The 21,382-nt window shown below is 43.4% G+C and overlaps 1 protein-coding gene across 1 annotated transcript in view; it reads right to left on the bottom strand.

Annotated features, from left to right (window-relative positions):
* SLC3A1 (solute carrier family 3 member 1) overlaps window positions 1-20,451 on the bottom strand; it is a 32,284-nt gene extending 11,833 nt beyond the window's left edge. Inside the window, exons 1-6 of the mRNA XM_032652518.1 lie at window positions 19,634-20,451; window positions 16,719-16,898; window positions 16,426-16,580; window positions 13,325-13,450; window positions 2,085-2,204; window positions 52-176 (exon numbers count right to left, since the gene is read on the bottom strand). Of these exons, the coding sequence (XP_032508409.1) occupies window positions 52-176; window positions 2,085-2,204; window positions 13,325-13,450; window positions 16,426-16,580; window positions 16,719-16,898; window positions 19,634-20,063 (1,136 nt within the window). The 5' untranslated portion in view covers window positions 20,064-20,451. The remainder of the gene's footprint in view (window positions 1-51; window positions 177-2,084; window positions 2,205-13,324; window positions 13,451-16,425; window positions 16,581-16,718; window positions 16,899-19,633) is intronic.
* Window positions 20,452-21,382: the final 931 nt, after the last annotated feature.

The following is a 21,382-nucleotide window of genomic DNA, read 5'->3' as shown; positions in this document are numbered from 1 at the left end:
TGCTTGGTTGTGAGGGATAAAGTGCAGATCACACACTGCGCCCGTGGTTACCTGTATCTCCCAGGCTCCCTGCTGTACTGGTCCATTGTCTGCCGGAAGCTGCGGACAATGTCGTGCATTCCCACCTGTGTGGTGGTGAAGTCATGGTACAGCTCCGAGTAGTGAGTGACTGTGTCCTTTGAAAACAGGACAGCATGGTTACCATCATGTCAAATGCCCATAGCTGGCCTCATGTGAATACGGACTGTCTCTTCAAAGGGCTCAAGCCAAGACACACATGCTCAAAGATGGTCCTAGGACTTACGCTGCTCAAGGGAATTTGTGGATGGAAAAGAACATTAGAAACTATTAGTGTTTCATTTTGTGTATAAATTATTAACTATAGTAAACAAGTTAAATTTTACCAAACACCTAAACACTGATTACAAATGTATTTAATAAAATCCTCCTAAACATTTTATTGTCCCAAATACACCAGACATTTTTAAAGGCAAACAAAACAAATTATCTTATAGAGTGTATTATTACATTATCGGCTTACAAAACTATTAATATCATGCATTTAAATTTGTTTCTTTACCATTTCTGTCCTTTATTCTTACCGTTATACTTTTCCAGGGTTTTAGTAATTTTTTGTGATACTCATTCTCTGCCTTCCTAGGGTTACAGTAATCTTCTGGAATCAAAGTAAAAGATTATGTCGAATACAGGCTCAGTTTGTAAGTCCTGGGTTAGGATGTGGACAGGCTAGAGAGTCCATGAGTTGCTATCCATTCAGTGGACCCCTTTTTTATAAGTGATTTTCCCTTGCTAGATCAAGGGAAGTTTTTTGAAATCTTAGATATCTTCCAGAAATTACGTTATTTAAGTTTTTCTTGGGTAGCACACAAAACCTATTGTTCTGATCATTTGTCTTGACTGGAAACATATGCCTGTCTTAGGACATCTTATTATAATTAGGAAGGTTATTTTGAGATTTCTTCTCCTCCAAGGATAAGTGCTTCTCTTTGGGACAACTGACTAATACACGACCTTTTTTCCCCTTCATTTTTCCTTTCTACTGGAAATCATGTGCAAAAAAAAAAGCTTAATCATAAACTTTGGTTCATGACATGGTCTCATAATTAGCCCATGTATGGCCAGCTTCCCTTTGTTACTCAGGACTATCAAGCTGGTGACCATATGAATTTAATTTTACTTTCTAAAAAGGGCATCATGCTATATATAATAATTTTAGATTTTTTTGCTACACGTTATATCACTAAGATTGACCCATATTGCTGTGTCACTATAATTCATTTATTTTGACATTTCATTGTGTAAATGTACAAATCCGTTATTTTGGAATGCTTTTTAGGACTACTGTCTACTTGGCCATTGAAAACAGAGACTGTAGAATGGTGGTCAACTAGAGGAGTGAGGGGGGCATGGGATTATTACTCTCTCACGTGTGACATGGGAGGAAGATTGAGAACCACTGGTGTGGAAGCACAAAGAGCCCAAATTCTGCAGCAGGCTTGGGTGGAATTCTGTTTATCACCTCTGTCACCCTGATAAATTAATTTCTCTAAGATTTGCTAAATGGGGATCATGAAACCTCACAAGATGTTGAGAGAGTTAAATGGATACAACAAATAGCATACAACTGACACTCAGCAAGTGTTAGTTCCCTTCCCTTCTACCTGTGTGTCCTTTAATGACTACAAAAGCACTTGGGGAATTTAGGCCGCCTCCCCTGAGCTTGAGTGATTGACAAAATCACAGTAAGTTATGGCCTTCGGTGGAGTCCACACTGTCCATGCCCTCCAGAAACCTCGTCTTCGAGGGACTCCTATAGGGATCACTCAGGAGGAAGCAGTGGAAGGAAATATCTGGTCACATGCATTCGAAACTCCTCTGTATTTTCTAAAGAAAATGATTCAAAACACTTCCCTCTGGTAAGTGGTGTCTCAGGCTAAAAAAGACAACACTCTGATGACATTTTCAGAAAAAATATATACATATATAACATTTTTAAATATATAAATATGTTTATTTTAAAATATATTTTTAAAACATATATACGTATATGTTTAAAACTTTACCGGGATTTGGTTCTTATTCACTTGGGCCTCGTCTCTCAGATGCTTTGCTTCTAGAAGAAACTGAACAGCATCGAAGCTAAAGCCGTCGACACCCTTTGAGAGCCAAAACTGTATAATTTCCTAAACATGAAGAAGCGAAACACTTGGTTACGTTAACCACACGTTGTTGTCATAAGGTTTAATAAAGGCCTTGTCTGTTAATGACTTCCATCATAAAACAGTCACCTCCACATATAAAACAAGCACAGCACTCGTATTCTTACCTATTTAGCACCACAGTGTCTGAGCATAATGAACTTTGAATAACTGCATTTATGGGCTCCTATTCTTCTCTCATAGTTGAGTTCAGAATGTTATATTTGTAATTGATGCTATGAGCATGTTCCCAAAGTTTAAAGAATCCACTCAAAATGAAAGATGGGACTCAGGAGAAACGGAATGTAGTTCATCTGCCCCATGCCCAGTTCCTTCAAGGTCACTCCGAACAGAGAAAATCACCAATTAAGCGCCCAATCATGAAGGGCTCTTCCACCAGACTGGGAGATTGTGGAGGGAAAGAACTGCACCTTTTATTTCTGCTTCCCTTGCCACTGACCCAGCAACTGTTAGTGAACCAGTCGTGGAATGAAAGAATGAGGTATCAGGCTGAATGAGTCAAACATGGTGTGATACTGTTGGGACACCAAAGGAGTACAGCATGTTCCCTGGCTTCGAGGCATCTACAGAGTAGCTGGGGACACATGAGACATGAGAGGGTTACCTAACACAAGGCAGGACACGGTTCAAAATCATGGGAGGAGATTACTCTGCATGACTGTTGGACCTCCGAGAAGATCAAATTTAATATGGGTGGGCACAGCCAAGCAAGGAAAAGCTAGAGCTTGAACTTGGCTGGTGGGATGTGATCAGGAAGTGACTCTAGAAGAACATTCTGGACTGTTTGGGGTACAGCATGAGTCAAGCATGGAGGCAGAGGATGACTTGGCCTGTATTGGGGCGGTTAGGAAGACCAGGTGACCTTGAAAAGCAGAGGGCCTAGTCTCAGCTCCCCTCGCATGCCAACCCCTCCCAGCTGGGCCTACTCCTGTACCCACCAAAAGCCACCCTCCTGCAAAGGGACAGTGGCTCTCCCTGCTCTCCTTTCAGCTCAATCCTTGCTGAAAGGAAGGTTTTATAGGAATGTGTATATCACATTAGAGCAGAACCACCTGTAATTGAAAGTAGTGGAGTGAAGAAGCCAATTCTCACCTAGTGAGGGGAACAGAGCTATAGATCCCAAATAAGGACTGTTCCCAGAATCACTTGCTTGATTCAAAGTATGTTTCTTGTATCTACATGTGCATATGGAGCCTGGAGTGCTGCCGTTCAAGGCTCCCAAAAGTTTCTCTTTTTTAAAAAATATTTATTTGGTTGCACTGTGTCTTAGTTGCCACAGGTGGGCTCCTTAGTTGTGGCACGTGAACTCTTAGTTGCGGCATGCATGTAGGATCTAGTTCCCTGACCAGGGATCGAACCCAGCCCCCTGCATTGGGAGCACAGAGTCTTATCCAGTGCACCCCCAGGGAAGTCCCAAGGCTCCCAAAGGTTTCTACAGGCTGAACGCAAGGCTGATGTCAGCCTCTTCAAGGTGAGATTTTGAATGGCAAAGCTTGAACAAGTTTTTCAAATGTAAGAGCAGGCTCTGCTGCTGACAGTCCTCATCTTGACCACAGCTGACCCAAATACCCTTAAGCTGGCCTTACCCAGTGGAATTTTTCTTTGGGGCACAAACCCACAAATTTATTCTTATCTAGCATCCTTCTTCACAAATTCATTCATTCATTCAATAAGTATTTGGGTTCCAACTAGGGACCAGGCACTTAGCTAATAAGCCTTGGTACTAGAACCATGAGCAAAATACAACACAACATAAACACAGTCCTAGGTCTCACGGGTTTTTTTAGAATCCTTAGCTGGACAAATATTAATGCACAAATATTTAAATCACAGACACGATGAAACTTTGAAGGAAAGGAGCTTTGGTTACACAAAGCTTACACAAGGGGGTGAAAGAGCAGGATTTGCCAGGGAGGTCAGCGCAGCAGGATGGCGGGAAGGGAAGGCAGTTGGTTAGAGATTCAGCTGGAGAAGTCACCAGATATGAAGGCGCCTCATTTGTAGAACAGGATCTGCAGAATTGCCTCATTTGTAGTGGGCTCTAAGGGCCCACTTAGCGTGAAGCTAACGAAGCCGAAGCTTCAGGACCCTTCACTGTATGGGCTCCTACCCACATTCGCTTTTCATTCTAAATGAGCACTCATTCTTCTGTACCTAATTTTATACCCTTTTCTTCTTTTTCATTTCAAAAAGTCCCCCAATTCTTACAAGCTTCAGATCCCACGCAAACCGGGTCCACCCCCAGGTGGCGCTGTTCTCTACAAGAGGGAACACTGGAAGGGGCTCTAGGTGGGGGTGGGGCACAAATAACTGTAACCCATCCAATCAGCCTCTGAATAAATGTGGGGAAACATTAAACACCATGCTGCTGTAAACATTAAGCTTTTGATCACTGATTTCCTAAAATAAAGCTACTCATTTTCTTCATGGGGTCCTCATTCACTCTGGGGATCTCAGCATTGCTAACTATTAACCCAACATTAAAGAATGAGGAACGTGTACGCCAGCGTAGGCACACGGCCCCGGCAGGGATGTTCACTGTAGTCCAGAAAGAGATGTTATCATTGTGTGATGAAACAAAACAGCAAAAGTTGGATGCTCGTTTTTGAGAGTCATTTTAAACGCTGAGGTTTTCACCCAGATAATCCAAAATTTGCTCTTGAAAAAGATTTGCTTCGTGCTATTTATTCTCAACCAGGTGAAAAAAGACAGCTCCAGATTTTAATGGTTAACCCTCTCTTTATGCCAATTAAGCTCCCCCAGGGGCCAGATGTGGAAATGGGCAAGGAGCCTGGTTCCGCCAGGTCTGGGAGACCCACGTAGGGACAACAGGACTCTGGGGAACACTGTGTTCCCGATTTCTGACTAACTCCCATGACATCACACAGTCCTGTTCTTCCAGGCACATTTTCATTCTTTTCTCCTTAAACAACTTGCTGCTCTGAGTGAAAAAGGAATCAGTTCAGCATTACACCAAGTCCCCGACATATGAACCTTCAGGTTGCGAACTTTCAAAGATGCGAACGTGCGTCCGCATGTACAATCACGTAAGTTAGTTCATGCGTCTGGCATACATTGTCACGTGCATGCCTCCTCTACATGTGGCTGTGCTTTTGTGTACTTTACTGTACAGTACTGTATAGAGTACAGTATACTATACTGTATAGAGTACAGAGTACAGTACTGTATAGAGTACAGTAGTACTGGAGATACGGGAAGAGGATGAGAGCTGCTACCCAGACATCACTGGATCGTTTTTTCAAGAGGGTAGATAGAACTGAATCCAGCAAGGAACCAGAACCTGTGCCATCAACATCAGGCGTGAGTGAAATTGCAGCTTCAGCTCTACCATCTGCCACCCCCTCTCCCTCCTCCAGTCAGTACCTCTTCTTGCCTGTTCACTCCACGCCAGCCTCTGGATGCCAGCTGTGGTACTGGACTGCTGTACTTTTCAAGGTACTGTACTGTAAGATTTAAAATGTTTTATTTGGTTTTTGTGTTTGTTTTTTATGTATTATTTGTGTGAAAAGTATTATAAATCTATTCCAGTACAGTATTATATAGCTGACTGTATTAGTTGGGTACCTAAGCTAATTTTGTTGGACTTAACAAACAAATTGGACTTACGAACGCGCTCTCGGAAGGGAACTCGTTCGTATGTAGGGGACTTACTGTATTGATATCCAAATTCTCAAAACCTCGAGGCAAATCTTTCCTTTTGAGATGACTGAAGTTACTGGGCCCATTTACCTAAAAAGCCAGGTTTGGAACAGAGAAAAGCTCTGCTCTTACATGTGATGATATATAAGACATCCTCTTGATAATGACATAAATCCCAGGTCATCCATCTCAAGAAGGAATGAGAAAGCACAGGCTATTTCAGAAGGACAGAGAGAAAACCATATCCTCTGCTTATAAGCAAGGAAAGTAAACCAACCCTACTGCTCTCCAGAAACCTGGGTAAAATTCTTTGTTAACTCTTCCAGAAGCAGGATACATAGATCATGGGCTCCAGAATCTGACCCATCTGGGTACCATCCCATCTCCCCCACTGTCCAGCTGCATGAGTTAGCTTATCTGCATAACCTCCAAAAACCTTGGTTTCCTCATCAATAAAATAATACCTGCCTTGCAGGAATTCTGTGAGGATTAGGGGTACTGCTGCCAGAGTCAACTGACGCTTTGGTCTTTATATTACCTCATCTCTCTGCCATGTCTGACGACACAGACTAACCTTGTTGTCTAGAAATCCTCATACGCCTTGGCTCTAGGATACCCTGCTTCTGGTTTGCTAGTCCTCTGTCTGCTCAACACGCCTTTAAATATTAATACTCCTTGGGGCTCCATCTTATACCCTCTGTTCATTTCGCTTCACAACAGTATTGACTCATTTATCTATCATTTATTGATTACTTAACAAGTATTAATGCTTATACAAAAGCAACACACTGTCCTAAGTGCTTTACAAAGGTTAAACCATTTAATCCCCAAACAACCCCACAAAGTATGTACCATTATTATTCCTATTTTACCATCGGGGGAATTGAAGCACAAGGAGATGATGTACCTTGATCAAGGTCACACGGCAATAAGTGGTGCGTCAGAATTGGAACCCTGTGTGGCGCCCTATCCATTTGTTATCTGGTCTTCCTTTACTTTTATTTTTTTTAGTTGCAGGACCTGCTACACCTGGCCCTCATTTCCACATGACAACAACCCCTACGAGCTAAGTGACAACTGGCCCCCTTGTTCACCTCAGCTGGCCCAGTCCTCTCACTGATATTACCTACCTGACCTCTGTGGGCATTGTCCACATGTCAACAAATCCCAAAGTCTTATCTCCAGACCAGACCTTGCCCTGAGTTCCATGTCATTATATCCAGCTATCCACTGAGCACTTGGATGTCTCTCAGAGAGCTCAAACTCTGCATGACTGAGACCACCCCCCGCCACCCCTGCTCTTCCCATGTCTCCCATCCCAGGAAGCAGTCCCACCAGCCAGCCAGCATTCAAATCTGAAACCTGGGAATCACACTGGACTCCTCTCCAAGGCCACCACCCTCACTGGCCCAAAGCCCCCACCATTCTCTCCTGGTCACTGTACCATCCACCTCCCTGGTCCCTCCACCTTCGAACCTGCCTTACTCAAGCCCCTTCTCCACAACCAGATTGATTTTTCCAAATGCAAATCAAAAATTATTTCCCTGCCCAAGACCTTTTAAACCCAATGCTACCGTGGCCTCCAATGCCGCTTATGACCTGGTTCCTACCCTCCTGTCTCATCCCGTCCTGTCACCCCACCCCCACCCCCGGACAACATGTCTCCATATTGGACAACTCTCAGCACCTTCACTGTGCTGTGCTCCTGCTTCCTCTCTGCGGGGAACGCTCCCACCTGTGTCTCTTCTCTTTTTTTTTTTTTTTTTTTGCGGTACGCAGGCCTCTCACCGCTGTGGCCTCTCCCGTTGTGGAGCACAGGCTCCGGACGCGCAGGCCCAGCAGCCATGGCCCACGGGCCCAGCCGCCCCGCGGCATGTGGGATCCTCCCGGACCAGGGCACGAGCCCGTGTCCCCTGCATCGGCAGGCGGACTCTCAACCACTGCGCCACCAGGGAAGCCCTCTTCTCTTGGCTCATTCTTACTCATCCTCTAGGTAACACTGCTTCCTCTGTAAAGCGTACCCTAGTCTCTCCCACTCTGTGTCCAGGTTAGGTGCCTGCCCTGCATTCTCCTACTTCCCACTGTCATGACCACTCAGCACACTTTATTGTAATTTCCTGTTTGTCTACCTCCCCCTCCAGAATATAATGTAATATTATAGCCTGTGATGGCCACAACATGGGCCCATATTATCAACCATCATACCCTGGCAAATGGCCAATACACAACACATACTGTTAAATGAGGGAATGAATTAGAATGAAGTGCATGGCATACAGGACATGCAGTGATTAGCATGAAGCACAGAGCTGGTTTATAAAGCAGGTAATGAGTAAATTTTATTTTGAATTGAGCTGCTTCTCTCCAGCAATACCATGCTTAATAGGGGCAGAGCAGAGCCAACATTTATGCTCTGATTCCATCTTAAGCCAGGAGGGCATCTTGGTTCCCAGTCCCCAGCTGCCATGAACATACTACTACCCTACCCCAGGGCTCAGCCTTCCCATGTGGTGGTTTCAGGGTCACACTGAGCCCCAGACATGGGGCCAGGCCATCGGAGTCTCCTCCCTGCTCTACAGCTCATCCACTGGTCACTTCACCTCTCTGGGCCTCAGTTTCCTCATTTGTCAAGTAAGGGATTTGGAGGGCAAGTAAAAACCAAAGTGATCGGAAAAGTATAAAATGCTAGACAGGGGCTTCCCTGGTGGCGCAGTGGTTGAGAGTCCGCCTGCCGATGCAGGGGACATGGGTTCGTGCCCCAGTCCGGGAAGATCCCACATGCCGCAGAGCAGCTGGGCCCGTGAGCCATGGCTGCTGAGCCTGTGTGTCCGGAGTCCCGCAACAGGAGAGGCCACAACAGTGAGAGGCCCTCGTACCACACACACACAAAAAAAATGCTAGACAAATATAAGCTCCCACCTCCTCTGAGGAAACCTCCTGACTTCTCCAGCTGAAAATGCTCTAGCCCTGAGAGGTTCAGAGCAGAGCCAAGTCCCAAACGGCCAGTGCAAGGCAGGGGGAGGGGGGAGGACTAAGAGGAGAGAAGGGTGCTCCGTGCTGCCCTGCCAGCCTCCCACTGTGCAAATAAGCTGAAATCGGATGGGAGCCCAGCAGAAGAAGGCTCAGACTCTGAGTACAAGCTGGTCTGCAAGCAGGGCTCATTCCAAATGCCTCCCCACCACAGACTCTCAGCGTTGCAAATTATTAACCTGCTTAACTCTGCTGCAGAGATAAGTGCTGCTGGGGGGAAGGAGGGTGTCGGAAGCCCCTTCATGTGAAAGGTCCCTTTCCATGAGCAAAGAACTTTCCCTTACAGCTTTCAGCCTTTCTTATTTACTTCTAATAAGAAGCCTTCTAAACCAGCCTTACAAAAATGTCTAACCTCTCAACCAGAGGCAATAATGATTCATCTCAAGAGGGATTTCATCCTGCAGGTCCAGTAAATAAGACTCCTATTCACGTACTCCACTACCTGGATGCCTGCAAGAGAACAGCTGGGTTAGTCAAAAAAGGATTTATGTATTGCTGGCACATTTTGGCAAAATTTATCACACTTGTCTACACATCTCCAGACAATCCATCAACATTGTTACAACGAGCCTGGAGAAATCCACTGCCAGATAAAACAACTGGTTTATATTCCCATTTATGAATTTCCAATTGAAAACCTCCTCACAAAAACTATGCAGAGGAGTTCCCTGGCGGCGCACTGGTTAAGAATCCGCCTGCCAATGCACGGGACACGGGTTCGAGCCCTGGTCGGGGAAGATCCCACATGCCGTGAAGCAACTAAGCCCGTGAGCCACAACTACTGAGCCTGTGCTCTAGAGCCAGCGAGCCACAACTACTGAAGCCCCTGCGCCTAGAGCTGTGCTCCGCAACAAGAGAAGCCACCTCAATGAGAAGCCTGCACACCGCAACAAAGAGTAGCCCCCGCTCGCCACAACTACAGAAAGCCTGCATGCAGGAGTGAAGACCCAACACAGCCAAAAATTAATTAATTAATTAATTTTTAAAAAACTATGCAGGAAAAGTGAAACACACAGAGAGAAGTAGTTTGCCTCAAATCAGGTGTGGAGTTGTGGCTAAGAATGTGGACTCCAGAATCTCAGTGCTTGGGTTTGAATCCTGTCCCCTCACTCCCAAGGTGGGTGATGTCACCTCTCTAAGCCTCAGTTTCCTTCTCGGTAAAATGGCCATAAAATCTCTTAAGTTAGGCTTCTTCTGAGCATTAAATGAGATGATCCAGGTAAAGCACAAAGTAAGTGCCTAATAAGAGTGGTAGGGGCCCAAAGAGGGGGTGTGAGTATGCAGATGATCTTCAGTGATGGAGAAGAGGAGAGTCCACACTCCAACAGAGAAGTTTAAAACTAACCCCTAGTTAGCTGGCTGACCATGTCTACCTCCCCTCTCCCAACTGAGACAAGGCTGCCTTGACAAGGTGCCTACTCCTCGAGGTCGCAAAGCAATTCATCTAAATTCTGGAAAACATATATAGTAAAAATAGTCTTAGAACTAAGGAGTCTATAGGAATATATTTAACAAAGGAAGTGCAGGACTCGTACACTGAAAACATTGTTGAAAGAAATTCAAGGAGACCTTAAGTAAGTGGAAAGACATCCTGCGTCCGTGGATCAGAAGACTTAATATTGTTAAGACGGCAATACTCCCCCAAACTGATCCATAGATTCAATATAATCCCAGCAGGCTTATTTGCAGAAATTGACAAACAAATAACAAAATTCATAGGGAAATGCAAAGAACCCAGAATAGCCAAACAGTCTTAAAACGAAGAACGAAGCTGTAGAGTTCACACTTCCCAATTTCAAAACTTACTATACAACTATAGTAATCCAGACAGTATTGGCATAAGGACAGACATATAGATTGATGGAACAGAACTGACAGTGTAGAAATAAACCCCGACATTTATGATCAATTGATTTTCAAAAGGGTTCTAAGACAGTTCGATGATGAGAGAATAATCTTTTGTAAACGCATGCTGCCGGGATAACGGGATAGCTACGTGGAAAAGAATGAAGTTAGACTCCCTACCACCATATACAAAAATGAACAAAAGTGCACCAGAGACCTAAGTGTAAAAGCTAAAACTACAAGACTCTCCCAAGGAAAACATGAGTTAAATCTTCATGACCTTGGGTTAGGCAATGGTTCTTAAATGCGACACTAAAAGCATAAGCAAGAAAAGAAAAAAACATAAGTTGGACATCATAACAGTTAAAGACCCTTGTGCTTCAAAGGGCACCATCGAGAAAGTAAAAAGACAACCTACAGAAAGGAAGAAAATTAACTGCAAATCACATATCCAGAATACATAAAGAACTCTTACAACCTGACAAAAAAGACAAATAACACAATTTTAAATGGACAAAGGATGTGAATAGACATTTCTCCAAAGAAAATATACAAACAAACTATAATCACATGAAAAGATGCTCAACATCATTAGCCATCAGGGAAACGCAAATCCAAACCACAGTGAAATACCACCTCGCACCTACTAGGATGACTGTAATCAAAGATACAGACAATAACAAGTGTTGGTGAGGATGCAGAGAAATTGGAAACTTCATATACTGCCAGTAAAAATGTAAAATGGTCCAGCTGCTTTGGAAAACAGTTTCTCAAATAGTTAAATACAAATTATAAATATAGATACAAATCATAGACATTTAGATAGGTACTGTATGATCCCATTTATATGAAATGTCCAGAACAGGCATATCCATTGAGGCAGAAAGTAGCTTAGTGGTTGCCAGGGCCCAGGGGGAGAAAATGAGGGGACCATGGGAGTGACTTGGAGTGGTATGGGGTTTCTTTTGGAGGTGATGAAAATGTTCTGAAATCAGTAGTGATACTTGCATTACTCTGTGAAGTACTAAAACCACTGACTTATATACTTGAAAGGTGTGAATTTTATGGTATGTGAATTATACGTCAATAAAGCTGTTATTTAAAAACAAAACAAGAACTGACTAAGGGGTGCAGGTGTTGTCAGTGACTCCAACTTGGCAGCCTGCATCCTCTCTATTTGGCTGATGTGGTGAACTGTAGAAAGGGACCCACGGCTACCTGTCCCGTTCTGTTTGGGTCTCCTCCTGACCTACCTCAGAGCACTACCCACTAACCTAAATTCTCGCCCATCAGAGCCGAAGCAGCAGCAATAATGGAGACAACAATATGGCTAATGTTTATTGTGAATTATGTGCCATGTGCTGCTGGAACTGCCGCCACACAGGTGTGAGCCCCATCGGCTCCTGTCTCTAACGCAGCACGCGTCCCTTACAGCAGCATCCACTGCCCCGCGGCATCAGCTCCCACCCTCGTTTTTGCACCCCAGCTCCCTTACTCTCTCCCTCATTTCACTGCAGTGCATTGGTGGGGTTGCCAGATAAAATACAGGACAACCAGTTAAGTCTTCATTTCAGATAAACAGTGAATAATTTTTTAGTAGGAGAATGTCTCAAATATTGTACTTCTCTGTTTAACTGAAATTAATATTTAACTGAGTGTCCTGTAATTTTACTTGCTGTATCTGGCAGCCCTGCACACCGGCCCCCAGGCCGTTTCTAAAACATGTGGAGCTCAGTCTCCCCCAAAGAATTTTGCATTTGCTCTTCTCTCTGCCGGAAATTCTCTTCCCCCAGATGTTCACATGACTCCCTTTCAAATGTCAGGTTCTTGTGCAAATGGGACCTCAATATAGTGGTGTCTCTGAGCCAACTTCTCCCTGGCACTCCGAGGCTCTTTACCCTAAGCCTTCATCACCACCTGACATGTTATATGTTTAGTTGTTAATCGTCTGCCTTCCCCTCAGGATACTGGGAATTCCTTGAGGGCAGGGCTTTGATGCCCTGCTGCATTCCCATTGCTTAGAACAGGACCTGGCATGGAGCAGACAATAAGTTGATATTTACTGGGTGAATACAGAAGTGTTTTGCATGGGTTATCTCATCTAATGTTCCTAAAAGTTCTCTGAGACAAAGACTGCAATCAATCCTGTTTCATGGATGAGGGATCCAAGACACACAAAAGCCAAATAACTCGCCCAGAAGCCCCCTGCAGCCAGTGGTGGGCTGGGTCCGGACACAGGAGCTGGACCCCCAAGCCCCCGTTCTGGTCCCGCCTCACCGCACCAGCTCATTGTCACAGGCAGATGAGCCCCTCAGAGCTAAGGCAACAGGCGTTTCTGCCTCCCTCCCACTTCGATTATTTGGGTTAGAGGAAGGAAGGAGCCACTGACATACCTAAGAGTCTGTATTTGCTTCAGACACCTTAATCCCGGAACTGAATTGCACTGCTTGATTTAGCCCGCATAATTACTGTTTTTTCACATGAAGTATATCGAATAACCATTTAAGCACCCATGTAACAGAGAAGTGTGCGTGGGTGTCTATACTCACTTTTATTTCTTCTTGAACATCAGGATTGCGGAAATTTAAATCAGGTTGCTCTTTCATAAACTGATGAAAATAGCATTGGTTTCGTACTTCATCAAAGTGCCAACTGGAGTTTCCATATACACTTAACTAGCAAACAGAAAATAGCCAATCAGTTGCTTAGCACGGTTCCTATGATGGTATCGCCCACAAAGGAATGATCATTGCCATCCCAGCCCCTTGAGGACTGAGTGCACAAATCCCCAGAATTTTTTTTCTAGCGGGAGCACTAGGTAAATTAATTCCCAAAAATGCCATCCACTGGCCTAATGCCCCACAAGTGTGGTTGTGATGTGCTTGTACAGAAGCTGTTCCCAACAACCACAACATGAAACCAATGCTCTCAAAGGCAGGACAAAGGCCAGCTTAAGGAGCAGACATTTCTAATATATTTTCTTGAATCTTCTATCCAGGCTCTGGAATCCTGTTTGTGAAGAAAAGCAAATGGTGGCCAATTTGGGAGAAAAACATATTGTATTGGTCTTGGAGCTTGAATCCAGAGAGAGCAAGTGTTTAAACTGTATCCTTAGAAAAGTATTAGAATCATTCAAATTAAAACTCTACAGTCGGGCTTCCCTGGTGGCGCAGTGGTTGAGAGTCCGCCTGCCAATGCAGGGGACACGGGTTCGTGCCCTGGTCCGGGAAGATCCCACATGCCGCGGAGCGGCTGGGACCGTGCGCCACAGCTGCTGAGCCTGCTCTCTGGAGCCCGCAAGCCACAACTACTGAAGCCCGTGCGCCTGGAGCACGTGCTCCGCAACAAGAGAGGCCACTGTGGTGAGACGCCCGCGCACCGCAATGAGGAGTGGCCCCCGCTCGCCACAACTGGAGAGAGCCCGCGCGCAGCAACGAAGACCCAGCGCAGCCATAAATACATAAATAAATAAATATAAATAAATCTATAAAAAAAAAAAAAAAAAAAAAAAAAACTCTACAGTCCTCGGGAATAAAAGAAATCTAGCAACTTCAAGCGTTGGTTCCCAGCTGCGTTTGACATGGGTGCGGCTTTCCTCCTTCTAGAAATGTTCATGTCCGTGGCATTTCCAGAAGGAGGAACTTGTGTGAGGGTTCCTCGGGGCTCTGTCTTGAGCCATTTGTTCATTTCACACTAAAGAGAACATCTGGACAGCATTTACAAACTGAGGGATTTTGCATAATATTTTCTTTTTAGTTGGAAGACCTAGTCACACTGGGTCCACATTTCCATGGCAACAATTGGCCCAAGCTAAGTAGTAGCTGATGCCTTTTGAGGAAACATACTCTCGCCAGATCACCTCATGGCCCACCTGGATACAAACCAGGATAAGATTTTTACAGTATATATCAGTATACAGAAAGATCAGTATACAAAATACAAAAAAAAAAAACAAAAAAAACTCCACAAATCTATTTCAAAGGGACAAACAATCCAACAAAAAACTGGGGAAAGAAACCATTAAACAGGTGTTCCACAGAAGTGGAAGCTCAAGTGAATAAATGGATGAAAAGGTGTTCAACATCATTAGTAATTAGGCAACTACTACATTAATAACTAGTAATTAGATAAATAATCATTAGCAATTAGAGAAATGTAAAATTAAGACCTCAGTGTAATTAGATAATAATCATTAGCAATTAGAGAAATGTAAAATTGAGACCAATTTATGTTCACTCGGTAAAAATTAGACTAGATCCAGTCCACAGCCCTTTCATGTATTAGTTGTGAACCAGGGCAATGCGCTTAACATTTCTCTGCCTTGGTCAATTCATCTGCAAAATAGGAATTAAAGCCTAACTCATAAGATTGTAAGGTGAATTAAATAAATTAATGAATATAAAACACTTAGCCCAGAGCCTGGCACACAGTAAGCGTCTAGCAAATGTTTGCTAATGTCATCATCACTTTCAAAGGTGGTGGATCAGGGAAAAGAAAAATTAGGGACATGAAAGTGCCAGGACTTGCTAAAGGCCTGTTCACCAGGCTGCACATTAGTGCCATTCATGGAACCTGGGATACGGGAGGCTGGAGGAGAAGATCACACAGTCGGCTTTGACACTTGTCCTTTGAGTGCCCTTGGGTCATCTAAAAGTTGATGCCCAGGAGTCAGCCTCTTTAAATGTTTATGGAGGTCAAGAAGGAGGCCCTGGACGGGGGACAGATGATCCAGAGGAAAAGGCTCCGCAGAAAGCAGGAGAGAAGGTGAACTAGAGTGGGCAGAGGGACTGTCCTGGGACAAGAGTAGAGTTGCCAGATAAAATATAAGACATCCAATTAAATCTGAATTTCAGGTAAACAACAAATACTGTTTTAGTGTAAGTATGTGCCATGCAATATTTTACACTAAAAAATTATGCACTGTTTATCTAAAGCTCAGATTTCACTGGGCTTCCTGAATTTTCATTTGTAAGTCTGGTAACCCCAGACAGGAGAGACATGGTCTCAGCTGCAAAAGAAGTGACTAGGAAGAGGGTGGGAATGGGGGCAGGTGTGATGGCTTCTGTTCTTTCTTTAAAGTAGAGTTTGCTGCCGAGAGTGATAAGATGGGGAGAAGGCAAGAGGCGGGAGGGTATGTTGATCAGCTGGATTTAGTAAACTTCCCCCAAACGAATGGCTGGATCAGTTCAGGTGGGGACAATGAGTGTGTCCAGAGGCTTAGATACCGAGGTTCAGGTAAAGAGAAAATGGATGGTTGGGTTTATTTATGGCTAGTGTTTTTGTTCGACAGTGGAGTCGAAAAGCCAGAAAGGCAAAGGGGTCTGAAGAGTAGCAAGACAGTTACTGAAAAAATAGGACATGGAGTTTAAGCTGGACAGAGTGGGAAGTAAAGGAAGAAGACATTAATAGAGAGCATAGGTTTTAATTTGCTGAAATACATCAGCTCTACAATAAAATGAAAAATCCAAATCCAAAATCAAATGATTAGGAGGCTTGGGACTTTATTTCTATTTCTTTGGGAAACTTGTTCCCCTTCCCATAAACTATACCCATCTTTTTTTTTTCTTTTAACAGGGCTTTGTAAATAACCAGTTTAATCACTAAAGAGTTGCCCATTTTCCCTCTGTAAATCAAGCACATCGGTACTTACCCAGTTGTTGGGCGGTATGGTTTTGCCATTTGCACGGGTACAGTCATGCCAGATATAATAATCAGTATATTTCCCTGTCCGGTTCCGACTCCATTGAAACCAAGCATGTTTATCACTGGTGTGGTTTGGTATGAAATCAATGATTAATTTTAAACCTGATGAATGAAAACATTTCAAATGTTAGGACAAGATTATATTAGAATAATGTAACAGTGAAGGAAAAAATGCTTTAAGTTAAGCATTTGGAGAAATGCTTTTCTTAACCCATCCCACCCACCTTCCATTCAATTTACCTTTATCATGTATGGCTGCAACCAGATTCTCAAAATTTTTCATTGTTCCGAAAATGGGGTCGATTTCTCGGAAATCTTCAACACCATGTCGGAAATCTTTAAGGGATGATTTATAAAATGAAGTAATCCAAACAGTTTTTATATTTAAAGTTGTGATGTAATCTAGCTTATCTTGAATACCTGAATGAAAAATAAATAAAGTTTGGGTTTTTTTAGTTGAAGGATTAAAAATAAAAGCAATAGGTCTAAGATGGAAATATTTATATTGAGACAGAAATATTTAGAATTTGTTGAATATGGGTGAAATTCAAATAGCAAGGTCTAGTTCTACAAACAACAGCAAATTAATCTTCTAGCAATAACCTTTGACCTTTAACATCGATGCATAACATTTAAAAAAATCTGTCTGTGGCTTGTTCATATTTTATACTTAAAACCAAGACTACACTATTGTTAATTTATTCTACACATGGTTTTTGAGCACCTAATCCAGGCCAGATGCTGGGCTAAGTGCCAAGGTACGAAGAAGAATAATACATGGCCCCGATGGTCAAGTGGTCTGTGCTGCACTGCCCAGTGTGTAGCCACTTGCCATGTGGCTATCAAGCACTTACAGTGTGACTAGTCTGAATTGAGATGTGCTGTAAATGTAAAACACATGCTGGACTTTGAAGACCCAGTATGAAGAGAAAGAATGTAAAATAGCTCATTTATATTTTTATGTTGATTATATGTTGAAGTGATACAGTGGATGTGTTGGAGTATGCAAAGTATATTATTAAAATTAATTTCACTCGTTTCTCTTTTACTTTTTTAATGTGGCTTCTAGAAAACTGACAATTACCTATGTGATCCACATTCTATTTCCTTTGGATATTGCTGAAGCCAAGAATTTATACAGAAGAGAATTCTAGAGTTGGCTGAGAAGAGATATGGGAATGAAACTGTACTTGGGACCTCGTAGGATAATTAGCAGATAGTGGGGTGGGGTGGGGTGGGGGGGCGGTGCTTCTAGTTCAGAGTCCTAAATGCAGAGCCAGAGTTGAGTTTAGTATTCAGCCTCCAGTAACTTTCTGTGGGACTCTATGTGGCTTCCTACAATCAGCCTGTCCGAGGTCACAGAGACCAAAGCACAAAGTCCCCTGACTCCTGGCCTTGGGGCTCTTCCCCTGTAACAGGCTGCTTATCTTTGTCCTCATTGTACCTCGGTTCCCCTATGTGGGTGGCTGTCAGACCACACAGAGTGTCAAAAGGCAACAAAAGAATTTTAAGGCAGATTTAAGTCAGAATTTTGATTTATATCAAAAACCAGCACAAAGGAACAGGATGATAAAAACAGAGGCTGAACAGACACAAAGTAAACAAGGGATCTCCCAGGCCCACATTCCAGGGGACAGAAGGCAGTCAACTGAACTGAAACCTGGAACATTTTCTTCAAGTAATAACAACAAAACCCCCTCAAAAAACAAAAACAAAAAAAAACCCTCAACCTCGAGGAAAAATACCTATTAATTACAGGAAGCAGCCAGTCCTTCAAGGAAAAGTTACTGGAAATCGCAAATGTGAGAGGTGATTAGAAGTTGCCTTTGCAGGAGAATTTAGATGGAGATTACAGAGGGAGGGCCAGGAAGTGGGGAGTGTATTTTTGGGTTTAGGGTTTTGGGCTCTATTCCATCAAAACATCACTTTGCAAAGCATTTCCTTTGTAAGAAGCAGGTGCTAGGACCATGCTGGGGGCCGGGGGTTGGAAGGAAACTCACCCAGGCACTTACAAGGCAGTATCAGAGGTGCTGCTCCTGCAAAGCACCACGAGAGCTCTGGGGAGGGAGCGCGCCCACTGACTGGGAGGTTAAGGACAGAGTAATGAAGGAAGTGGGTTTGAACTGCATCTTGAAGGACAGAAAATATTTCAATATTTTTAATATTTCAATAGCTAAGATGCAGGATGACTTTAAAAAGAGAAAAATTATATGAGCGTGAAAAAGAAAAGCCTTTTATTAGTTGTCAGGAAAGTTGGAGATTTCAAGAGTGTATTTATAACATTTTAAAGTTTGATTAAGCTCATTTCCACTTCCCATACTCTATTAATGCATTCTGTTTTGTCTTCTTCAAGCCAAATATCATTATCAAAAATTACCTTATTAGTTTATTTGTTCCTTATTGTTGCCCTTAACGAGGGTGACCGTATCAACCAATCTGCCTGGGACAGTTCCTGTGTATGGTTTGTGTCCTTGTTTACACAATAAATAATTAGGACATTCCACACATAACACACTAGGAAATTATTAGCATAACTATAAATTTTTTTAACTTTTTTTATTAATGTGGATATTGTTTTTAAATAATCCTTAATTCAAGTAATGACCAACCCACTCTATGCCTTTTCTTCTTTCCTTCATTTCTCAGAATTTAAGCTTTAGAGACTCAGCCTACACATTTTAAAGACATCACTTAATCTTTTTCTAAAATATTATTTATGCTTTGTTCACTAATCAGAAACTCTCCACCAGATTGCCAGACCAGCCACTGTGCACACTGGAAAAGGAATGCTAAACAGTCACTCTGAGATAACCAACTCTAACGTGCCCAGAAGCAGGACACATTTCAAGAGGAAACTTGCCCACGTAGGAAGTTAGAGTGGATGACCAACTACGCAAAGGTTCCTAGCAGGCAATAAACTAAACAGCTCTTTGGGGGCTCAAAGGGCTCCAGCAAGTAACCTTTCATCATATGGGAAGAACTGCTGGGTTCTGCTGAGGGGCTTTTAAACATCATAACCAAGGAGAAACGTGGCGTGACCAGTCATACTGGATGGAACGTGCTTACCGCACAACCCAGGCATAATGCCCTTCAAGAACTGAAAGAGTCCGCTACAACCTCATCTCGGACACGCCCCAAACTCTCAAGGCACGCACCTTTTAGGTCTCCGTTCCCATCCTTGTCGCTGTCCTTGAAAGACCTCGGGTAGATCCGGTACATGGGCCCCGCCTGCCACCAGTCCAGGCACTTCGGAGAGATGGCAATGATGCCTATGGTGGCCCCAGTGAGCACGAGCACAGAAGCCACGGTGAGCCAGAAGAGGATCTCCCGGGGCACCCGGTAGCGGGCCTGGCCCGAGAACCGGAACAGCACCTCCTTGGGCATCCCCGCGTAGGGCCGGACATCCTTCAAGTCGGGCTCCGCAGGGCCAAAGATGTCCACGGCATTGTGCTGTGGGCTATCCTCTGGGCTGCCTGGGTCCGGGCCCATCTCCAGGATGTCTTCATTTTGTACAAACCCGTTGTTTGTCCGGCCTCCCTTCATACTCATTCCAATGGAATCTCTCTTGCCTTTATCCTCAGCCATGTTTCACAATCTTATCCCTGCGGAGTGCCTTCCTGCAGTAACAAAAGTGGGAAGGGAACTCGCTGAATTGCTTGGTTGTGTTAACGAGCTTTGCGTGGTTTATAAATAAACTTGGCTGGACTTTGTCCAGCCAAGGAAGAAAGGGTAAAGGTAAAGGGAGTTTTAAAAAATTCTCTTTACACCTGTGAGGCTGATGTAACTATAGTCACTACACTGAGGGATTCAGTTCTGGACTGGGACATGGGCATAGAGGAGGGGACATGGGAAGAGGACACGGGGTTCCATTGCAATTTAAGGTGTTACTTGATCGAGTACACAGATGTTCAAAGCAGCATTACTCACAACAGTCAAAAGGTGGAAACAAGCCAAGTGTCTATCAATGGATGAATGGAGAAACAAAATGTGACATATGCCTTAAAAAGGAAGGAAATTCTGACCATGTGCTACAACATGGATGAACCTTGAAGACATTATGCTAAGTGAAGGAAGCCAGACACAAAAGGATAGATATGGTCTGAGTCCACTTATATGAAGTACTTAGACAAATTCATAGAGACCGAGAGCAGAACTGTAGTTACCAGGAGTTGGAAGGAGGGGGGTAATGGGGAGTTTTTGTTGAATGGATATAAAGTTTCCATTTCGGCTGATGAAAAGTTCTGGAGGTGGCTGCACACCAATGTAAATGTACTTAATGCCACTGAATTGTACACTTACAGATTCTTAAAGTGGTAAATTTTATATTATGTATATTTTACCACAATAAAAAAAATAGCTTACATTTCTTTTTTTTTTTTAGCTAGCTCTGAGAAAAAGAAACAAACACCAAATTTTGCAAGGGGAAACAGGCTTTTTATTTTTTGTTTTGAAAGTCTCTTCTCCTATAAATGCAAGAGGAAGAGGATTTGGAGGCAGGGAACAACAAAACCTTTGTTACTAAAGCTATTTTATTTTATCTCAATTCAAGCCAACCTGATAAATACCTATTTGTATGCTCAGTTTGACCCCAGGTGCCTTCAGTTTTTTCAGTTTTTCCTATTTTCAGAAGAGGAAATGGCTGTCCATTCTTGGAAGCACTTTTCAAAGTGGGAGTGGCAGAATGAGGAATTCCATGTCTAGCAAGTTCAAGTGCTTTATTATAGGTAAACAGTTCTTAATGCGAGCATTAAGAGTTGCTGAATCACTGACAAGTATAAAATACAAATTTGCAACCCTGAGGAAACTGCATTAAAGTTAGGTGTGCTTTCCTAGGAGATTATCAAACCTTAAAAGAATGCAATGGGGCTTCCCTGGTGGTGCAGTGGTTGAGAGTCCGCCTGCCG

This window comes from Phocoena sinus, chromosome 13 (genome assembly GCF_008692025.1).
Source record: "Phocoena sinus isolate mPhoSin1 chromosome 13, mPhoSin1.pri, whole genome shotgun sequence".
Taxonomy (NCBI): domain Eukaryota; kingdom Metazoa; phylum Chordata; class Mammalia; order Artiodactyla; family Phocoenidae; genus Phocoena; species Phocoena sinus.
The sequence above is the reverse complement of the archived record's forward strand: the minus strand, read 5'-3'. Positions and strand labels throughout refer to the sequence as shown.